Here is a 10223-nt window from a genome sequence, read left to right as displayed (position 1 = left end):
GGCATATTTGAACATAACAGCTTACTGTAAGTAGAAATATTACATTTTCATACATATTTTTATGAATAAACCATGAATATATTTAATGTTTAAAGATTCTCTTAAACTCTTAAAAAGATTCGCAATTCGAAAGTGTGTTTAAAGGTATTGTTGATGTTATGTCATATCAAACTTTGATCAAACTTTGGATTCTTAAAACAAAAGAAATGATTATTGCTGACATTACATGTTCATATTTGGTGAATCATGTAAACTATAATTAAAAAAAAGCTTTTGCTGACCTTCTTTTTAGTCTGTCAAGCGTCGGCAATAAGCATATTCACATATACTTAAATGTTTAATTTCAATTTCAATAATAAATTGTAAGCAATAAGGTTTATTGAGTCATCTCCAATATGCTAATAATTTGTTATATCAAAGTCCCACCAGACACACCTTTGCTAAGTTTCACAACATGTGGGCATGCATTTACCACAAGTACCCTAAAGATAATCGAAGGACAATCCGTCAACGTGTCATGCTCATCTATGAGCAACCCAGATCCAACATATACATGGAATCAAAGCAAACAACTGCAAGGCAACACCTTGGTGATAGAAAATATAACGTTGACTCAAAATGGCACATATTCATGCACAGCTATTAATATAATGAACACTACATTTGACGGAACAGTAATGGGAGAAAACACTTCGACATTTCATCTAGACATATTAGGTAGGTAAACTGCTACTACTACTACTTCTACTAATACTTTAGCTCATTCGCCATCTCTTTCTTAATAACTGGAAAATTTCATAAAACATTACAGGGATAATCAGTTGATGACCCTCTTAAACATGCTCCTTTTGTTTTGGTCGTATTTTCACGAAGGTCACCATTAATCAATGTGAAATAAAACAAGGCCAACTTCAAACATCTACTCGGAAACCGCAAGACGTTCATGTTTTATAGTTGGTATGCACTATCGTACATTGGCTGTCTGTAAATAAAAAAAAATCATAGCCCTGGATTTAAAAGTACGCAACTACAGGCGTAAATTATTTATATAGATTTTGTAATATATAAGTCGCATGGCTGATTTTATATTTGGTATTTGACTTCAGATAAAGGTCCCGTTCTTCAAATCATGTCTGTGAAGGCAAAACAGGTCACATCCCTATGATTTCATTTTGTATATTTTAAAAAGTAAACAATACTTCTATGAAACCAAAAGATCCTTAGTATTGATATTTGGTATGTTCCACATAGTGATCCACTACACAAATCGTTCAACCAGTGTTGATAACTATGGTTCGTTCAAATCATTGTTCTCTACTAAGTGTGTTCATGCCCATGTTGTCAAATCTGCCAGGGATACTGGGATGAAACATTTCATAGAGACGTATGTAGATAAAGATTCCCCTCTGTCACCATTTGGTCCATTGCTTTGATATTAAGTATTTCAGAAGAAATAAATCAACTACAACGTATATTAAAATCATGTGCTTGGGATCAAAAGATCTCTTCTGAAAACACTGGTTCATGAGGTTTGATGTGGTTTTCTGACATCGTATAGCAGTCTTTACAAAAATTTGTTCTATTCATACCCCTAATCAAAACTGCACACGCCTTGTGGGTCACATGCATACTTTAGGCTTAAGAACCACCTTTTAGTAAACCCAATATTCTAGATAAACACATTTCTTTGATGTATAATATTTGATTTGATGTGTTGTACGGTAGCTCTTTACTACGTCTGTCCAAGTCATGCTCATGAAATCAAAATACACCATGCCGATGTGACGGTTCGTCTAACTTAAACTATTTGTTTAAAACGGACCCTGACCCTGACAGTTAGTCGGTGCTTAAACAAATATAAATTAATATAGATAATTCTCCTCCGAAACTTCAATGCCTAAAGCTTTGTTATTTGGTACGTGACATGAATTAGTGGTTATTGAATCATTTTGTTAAAAAAAAAACCTTGGATAAAAATTAGTCACGAAAATTAGTCACGCCTGGGTTCTCAAAGTGTTAATATTAACGAATATCCGTATAAATCATCTTCGTTTTTTGAAACTCCAAGGCCTACATGTTTAAAGTGTGATATGTCAAAGCACAACGTGGTTAAATCATACCTCTAGAATTAACACGGGCCAACTCAGAGTGGCGTCTAAGTGTTTATATAAATGTGTGCGGCAAAATAACATATATATTTTCGCATTAGAAACTATGAGTTCAAGCTGTGTAATATTTTGGAAACATCATATAGTTTAAGCAAATAATTTCCCATGGGCCAAAGCTGATCATGTCTATAGGGTTATTAGTTACTTGTATAGCAAACTTAATAGAACTCTTCTAAGAAAGCACAGGTTATTGAGGTTAAATATGTGAAGTGAATAATCGCACAATGATCCTGTACATAATTTGTTTCTATGATATATTGTCTTCAAAACTGTCCACATCCCGTGAGTTTTATTATTTTGGAAAACCCAATGCATCGACCATTCCAATGAGTGGATATCTGGTTTAATTATTTAACTAGAATTGGTTTGATGTATTTTCCATAGTGTATAATATGAGCTTTTATTAAAAGTAAATGCTCTCCCGTTAATGTTTCTTGAGTTTCATTACTGTTATATTATATAGACTTACTTTAAAAAAAAGATTTTTTTCCAAAAATATTATACAGATGAGCGATCCAAGGACTATCGAAGTCCTCTCGGTATTCAATTATTTTGAGTGTCTTTATTTTGTTTGAGATGAAAAAGTAATAATTGAGAAATACTCGTTGGTTTCAAAAATAAGTCAACTGTTTGAATATCTTTAAGTGAATAATACTATTGGTATATTTTATTGCAGTACCGCCAAGAGTATATCACATTGAAAACAAAACCGTTATTTTGAACACAAACTTTTCCGTTGTGTGTCCGTATACAGTCGGTAATCCATCGTCGACAACTGTTGTGTGGACACGCGAAAGGGAGACACACATTGCAGATTCCTAACCTGTCTATACTAGACATCAAACTGACTGATGAAGGAATATATACATGTACAGCGTCCAACAAAATGGAGCCTACAAATTGTAGTTCCAGGCAGGGTTATGCCCGTACGAGTTTCTTCTTGGATGTACAATGTATGTATTTAATATGAAAAATATTCATTTTGCGACTGTTTTTTTATAATAGGTATTCAAGCAAAAAATGCACTAAGAATGAATGCACATTTCAGATGCTGCTCAGATAACACGGTACGTTGCCATCGGCTATGATAATCAGATGGTAATTAATGCTACTGAAAACGACGATGTTCATTTAGTTTGTGAGTTTGACAGTGACCCAGTAGCAAACATATATATTTTAAATGGTACACGCATTCTGAAAAGGGGACATAATAATACACTGGTTGCCACTATTTCCCATGCTCGATGTGAATACGATGCAGCAGTTTACAGTTGTCAGGGTGGTAACATACATTCCAATTCTACAGGAATGCAAGAACGCGTATTACAAGTCTTCGTTAAATGTAAGGATGCATTTTTAATATGCAACTTGATCCTATACCGAACACATTAATTGATGTAATGCCATATTTCAATTTCGCAGACTGAAATATACAACGCTTTAAAGCAGCTGAATATTCAGTAGTTTATATAATTCGAAACATAACAACCGGGTCTGAACAAATAATTTACATAGTAGAGAAACACGCAAATAAATAACTGTAAACAACGCAAGAAAATCTACCAACAGCAAAATAAAAATAACAACTAAATTTTTTAATGTTTTTTTTACACATCGCCTAAATATGTTAATTGTTTTCCTGAATTAATGTTAACAAATAATATGTTTGTAAATTACCTAACTTGATTATTGCAAGTGTGCAGTATATAGATTTACTTTTTTATCTATTTAAACCTCTGATTACAATTAAAAATCTCTTCATTTGTTTATAAGGTGCACCAAGAATATCGCCATTCTCACCACCTGTCACTAACATCTCGAGGACAATAAACGGATTTGTGGTTCTGACGTTTACAATTAAGGCATACCCTCCACCTAACAGAGCTGCATACTCGTGGTACAGATTGAATGACTCAGCGTGGATAACGATTATTGATGTTTACACTGCGAATATTAGCATTTCTGCAGATGGATTGCAGACAAATATGTCTATCTCCAGATTACAGAGCGCTGATTTTGGAAGATACAGAGTCAGTGTTTACAATGACCTTGGAAACGCAACACAAGAATATGAGCTTAGAGCACATTGTAATTAATGTTTGTTTCTTAAAGTTTTCATTTGTTGATTAAAGTTATTCGATGATTTCATCCTTTCTGTCTCAATGGTTTCGTTTAGTTCAAAACATACAGTCAGCATTCAAATTATTTCTTTCAGACAAACCTGAACCACCTAAAAATCTCAATGTCAAAGAAGGTTCATTGAATGTGGATTCTTTCACAGTTGAATGGGAGCCCGGTTTCAATGGTGGTGAAGAACAGACATTTTATATACAATATAAGCCCATGGAGTCAACCTTGCAATGGACAGACGTGAATGTGTCGTCTAATTCTTGGAAATATACACTTCTTGGGTTACAGTCTGGGACAACATATTTTATTAAAATGTTTGCGAGGAACATCGTTGGTATATCAGATGAGACAGACGTCGTTACTGCTACAACACTCGTGGGTTTCGGTACGGCAATATCTAATAATCGCAAGAACAAGTTACACACAGATGAATTGCTGTTAGATCTCGTGTGTTGTTTTTTTTCGTGTTAATATATTTGAAAGTCATATGCTGCCTATAATGTCTATTGAGGTTTTATCAAATAACAATAAATTGTGTAATTTCTTGATCATGCCGTGTCATTTCAGCCAATTCTCCTTCAACTCTAACATCAGTTGCTATTGGAGCGGCTATAGGTGGAATCGTCTGTTTTACGTTATCTGTTGTCGGTGTCTTTTGCTGGAAGAAACGCAAACCTACAAGTAAACGGTTATAATATTGCTTTCTTCGTATGGTGTTATGATTCCAGTTGGGTTTTCCCACAGCGTATTTATTAACTTTAAATTACGTATTTATTTTTAAAATATGTATGATCCACCTGTCTCTGGCTGTTTAAATTTGCTAGCACTTGCAAATTAACGAAATAATAATCTGCACAAAATAATACGAAAGAATACTACGCGGTACGGAAGAAAAGACAAAAATGACGTGATTACATTGCGCAAGGAGACTTTCGATGACTTATGGAAAGAAGCAAATTAGTCATGTGACCAATCCTAACCAATCGGATAGCGTCATATGTAAGTAAGTTGTTTATATCCCATTGCAGAACAAAAACAGGTCGTCATGCAATACGAAGACCTGATCGGTAAGCATAATTGCATTCATCGTATATGAGAAATACCTTAGGTACTTCAATTTAACAGCTTTTATTTGAACCTAGAAATTAATTACAAAAACCGTTAAACACACGCATAGTCCTAACGTTCGTATTGGTAACAGTAAGCTTACCACATTTATTGAAAAAAATAATCATTTAAGAAACATAAAGTTGCTAATTGTACTTAAATCACATTGTACAAAGTATGTATTTATGAGTGTAGTTCCACTGAAGCAACAATGCCCCCCATAAACATTTATACCAGTGAAGCTTCTTAAACACATCACATTGTGGATTGCCTTTCAAGTTAAACATGAGCTATAATGTACTGTTTTAAACATTTAATTTTATTCTTTACTGTTATTACGTTATTCATTGATTTATTTACATTTATATTTTTAAAACAATCATAGAGAAACACATTAAAAAATGTTCATTTTGAGACCTTGACTTGCGGTAACCTGTCGGCCATCCAGTCTTACACATTGAGTTGTTGCGTTAGGTGATAACCGTGATTCTTATAAATGCATCGAAAAGGTAACTAAAAATTTATCGTTGTATGCATTACAATTTATAATGTTCAGAAATTAAACAAAATGTATAATATATGACTACCATCAGTGTTGATTCGCTTATATGCTTATGCTTTTTTTTGTTTAGCATCATTCTTTAAAATTGCCATTGCTGTCTCTTGTTGCTTAACAAGTCATCTGAAAGAATGCATAAGCGCAAATTATAATCCTTTTTTTCGTTTGGATTAACCTAAACTGTGTAAGGGATATTTTGAAGCGACCGAGTAATTTGGTGTTTTAATAAAAATGCTGCATTGAGTTACAGTATGTTAATGAAGTAAAAATAATGAATTCAACTTGAAAATAAAATCTTAAACGCTTTAAAGTGCAAACTATGAATAAACACAAATTGGGAGCGGAGAATAAATTGGGACTTTGAAAATAGCCAAAAGAACATATATTGCACGGATTCCATCAGTATGTATTTAATACATCAGCATAAAATATCATTTTCATAAAATGTGCTTCTGTTATTACATTTGATCTTAGTAGCCTTTTCTAAAACTGAAACCTTCACGTTAGTTCTCAGTGGTATGATGCGTTTTATAAATATATTCTAACTTATCCATCTCGAAAGAATAAACAGTGGTTAATTGACCATACAATAAAGATGAGTTAAGAGCCAGTTCAATGTTAGCTATTTTAAAATAGTTTGAGAATATTCTGGGTTTTATTTCTAAGTTGTAATAAAACTTACCCTATTATTAGCATTAAAAAGTGACATAATCACTTGTCGTCTGTAAAGATAATGGCATTGGTTGCCATAGAACATTTGCACAGGTATCTGTTTTTAAACTAAATAACCTGTCGCCATACAGGTATATCAGCACAGCATCTCTTAAGATGCATAAAACTCAATTATTTATTCATTAACTTATTTATTTATTTATTTATTTTCTGTTTATCTACCATGTACATATGGATTCTCCTAGAAAACCTTTTGTTGAAAACAAAGGACACCATTATTTAATAAAAAACATTTGCTGTTCCAAAGTAGTTTCTGTTTAATTTTATATATTTAGTTCACAAACTATCGGCGACATCCTTGATGCAAACCATATTGTAGTGTAAGACAATAGCGTTTCTTATAGTTTGTGTTTTACATTAAAATTGTTTGTTAATACATTTGGAAGACATGTTCCGGAAAATGTGTATATATTGTGAATTTTATTATATTAAATGCAGTCGATGACGCCACGTATTAAAATTAGAAAAGCAGTCTACGAACAACCCTCGTATTTGGAGGCGTTGACGTGCATTTGACATTTATGATCAAATATATTTGATATAAGTCTAAATCATTATTTGCATAAACGCTTGATAACCTGATTTTTATTTCATTTTAAAGTTTTCATTCATTTAACAGGGGATATGAAGACGCCATAATTACGAACGCAAGTTATGAAATCTGCCAATTTGGTACGTAACGCTGTATTTTCATTTTGAAAGTTTCTTGTGCATATACTGATTCGATATATCTTTCTGTGAATATATCATACAAATAAAAAGGAATTTATCTGGGTAAAAAAACAAGCTTTGCCTTATTGCTTACATTATAACATTATTAAATTGCACTTTAAAACGTGTATGCACATTTTAACATTTACAGTCTTAGATTTTTTATGGAATTCACGAAGCAAATTTATTTGTGCACTGAAGCTCACAGAATGTGTTCTGCTCAAAATTACATACTTCAGCAAAAAGTTATTGAAAAAATAACATATGCGAGTATTTTACCAAAGCATTCATGGTTTAATAAGCTGGTACCAGACGTTTCATTTAGTTAATTATATTGTTGCTACAGTGTTCATAGTTTAAAATATAGTGTCGTTGTTGTATTCAGCGAGATATGTTACACTACCAGTATTTACTGTTGCACGTGATAACCTAATGCGCACCTATGTGTTGATGTCAGAATAATCCTTAAAAGCCTTTGTTCATGTAAATCCACACCAATTTAGTATAGGTTTAGTCACAGGTGCCAACAAATATTTGTGTAAAGCGTCATATGTTAAGCTAATTTAAATGTGTGTCTGATTTCATTATCGACCAAACATATTTGGTTAATTAACTATAAACTGATCAAAAACATTAACTAAAATATTGTGTTATTCTTCATTAAATTAAAAACAAATTTAGTTTTGCTTCACAAACATGTTTGTATCAATATGAACAATTATAATGAGTTCCTGTAAAATATTGTTTAAATAATACATACTACGCATGTAATGTCATATTAAACATAAATTATATTGTTTTACAATAGGGTTAGGTATGTTAATGAACGCCTGTATATTCATTGAATTTCTATTATATTTGGGTTTAAATCTGGTTTATCTTAATTGCGCGTAAATTTAAAAGGTAATGTATGCTAACACATCACCTAAAAGTCGACAGTTGAATGGAATATACTGCAGTTTATTTAATACGTTAATCATAATGTAGTTATCGCAGTACGGCGTTTGATTAAGACGATATACATGATTTAAAATAAGCGCATATAACACACACGTACTGACGTTCAGTGATTTTTTTTAGATCCCAGACCGGAAAACAAATACGAAGCTCTTGGAGAAACCACTTTTCATCAGTATTCGAGTCTTTCATTAGACAAAATACCTACAGATAATACAGATGCTACGGAGTCATCGGAGCCATCGACAACCTTCAAAGAATATGAAAATTTGACATTACGTTAAAACACACACCTTCTTGTGGATGGTTGTGGTTTTGATGTTGTTAGTTTGTTGTTTAAGTTTATGTTGCTGTTTTGTTGATTTTTTGTCGTATTTTTATATTGGACATTTAAGATTGAGCATATTGAAAAGTAGTCAAAAAGAAGTTATATTAGTGAAAATGAAACATATGATACCTATAAGGCTACTTATTCCGCTCTCCTCGAATGCACAGACTCAATGTCAGGTTCGTTAATAGAAACTGCATATGGTACGTAATCTAAGATCATGTTTAAGAATTATAATGATATGCATCAATATTAAGTAGTGATTGCCGATTAGTCACCAATAAATAAATGTCGCGAGGTCTGCAAGCAATATGCGACTAGTCTCATATAAGTCAACGCCTAGTTTACTTATAAAATCCCGATCAGTGTCCAATCAATCACAGAGCAGTGTCCAACTAATCACCAATTGGTCTACACTAAATCAGCGACTTTTTTCCAATTAATCAGAATTTTTTATTATCACCGATCATTATTCAATCAATCATCAACTTCTTGCGTACAAGCAATCATCGACCAAATATCGAAGCAATCGAAGAACATTCTCCAGTGAATCAATGACCAGTCTCAATCAATCGTCTAGTTCCCAATAAATTGACAATCGGTGTCTTATCAATCACCGACTTCATGTAGTGTGCAATCATCGACTTGTCTCCACGCAATCAGCGACCACATATCGAAGCAAGCGAAGAACAGTCTCCAAACAATCACCGACCGATAAAACATATCACCCACTCAATTGCCAACTTTTTAGTCCAATTGTTTGCCAGAAAGTGCCTTTTTAATCGTCAACTGTTCTCAAATCCATCAACGACCACTTTCCGATCAATTCCAGACAATTCTCAAATCAATGGCCGTCCATTTGCAAATAATCGCAGACTACAATATGCATCCAGTCAATCGTCGAATAGTCACGAATCAATCACCGACTATAATCCGATCAATCAGTAGTATTTTTTTCAATAAATAAACCCAATGAATAACCGGCAAGACTAAGGTCGAGCAGACTCTTCGAGAAATTTAACCGTCTGTCTACGGTTCATCGGCTATTAATATTAATGCAATGTGTAGTTTGAATGAATACATTCAGTTCGATGTGTTTTGCTTTTGATTATTTGCACAAAAAATAAATGCACTTAATAATGTTTGTGCATGATTAACTTGCAGCAGTCACAGAAAGCGTGGGAAGAAGGAGCAAGCGAGTGAAATCCATTCAGTTCCACAAATTGGTAATTAAACTGTGTGTTGTGTACTATGCAATGTTCTTGTCATGTGATATATGTTTGTTGCTTTGTATGTTTGTTATTATTTGTATTGCAAAATAATGTTTAAGGTTCAGGTGCAATTGTAAAGCCACTAGAACAAGACATATTATAATTGTTATTATTAATTATAGGATATTTATATTAATAATAATATTATAGTAATTATTATGAATCATATGTCTTAATATGTGTATTTGTATATTTTACAGATTGGAGCCTTGAGGTTTGATGCTCTTGAGTTATCTGTGAATCAAATATTATAATTATAT

At 32.7% G+C, this 10223-nt stretch overlaps 1 protein-coding gene and 1 long non-coding RNA gene across 2 annotated transcripts; both read left to right on the top strand.

The window, feature by feature from the left end:
- Positions 1-2911: 2911 nt before the first annotated feature.
- LOC127872685 (nephrin-like) lies at positions 2912-5629 on the top strand. The gene is made up of 7 exons (XM_052416015.1): positions 2912-3121; positions 3217-3510; positions 3942-4256; positions 4384-4683; positions 4866-4979; positions 5327-5365; positions 5601-5629. The coding sequence occupies exons 1-7, from the start codon at positions 3055-3057 to the stop codon at positions 5627-5629; spliced, it is 1158 nt and encodes a 385-aa protein (XP_052271975.1). The 5' UTR covers positions 2912-3054.
- A 1617-nt stretch (positions 5630-7246) lies between these two features.
- Positions 7247-9028, top strand: LOC127872007 (uncharacterized). The gene is made up of 2 exons (XR_008045669.1): positions 7247-7368; positions 8488-9028. It is a non-coding gene; the product is annotated as an uncharacterized LOC127872007 (long non-coding RNA).
- The last annotated feature ends 1195 nt before the right edge of the window (positions 9029-10223 follow it).

The sequence above is a fragment of the Dreissena polymorpha genome, chromosome 3, assembly GCF_020536995.1.
Source record: "Dreissena polymorpha isolate Duluth1 chromosome 3, UMN_Dpol_1.0, whole genome shotgun sequence".
Classification (NCBI taxonomy): Eukaryota; Metazoa; Mollusca; class Bivalvia; order Myida; family Dreissenidae; genus Dreissena; species Dreissena polymorpha.
This window is presented reverse-complemented; position numbering and strand designations above follow the sequence as displayed.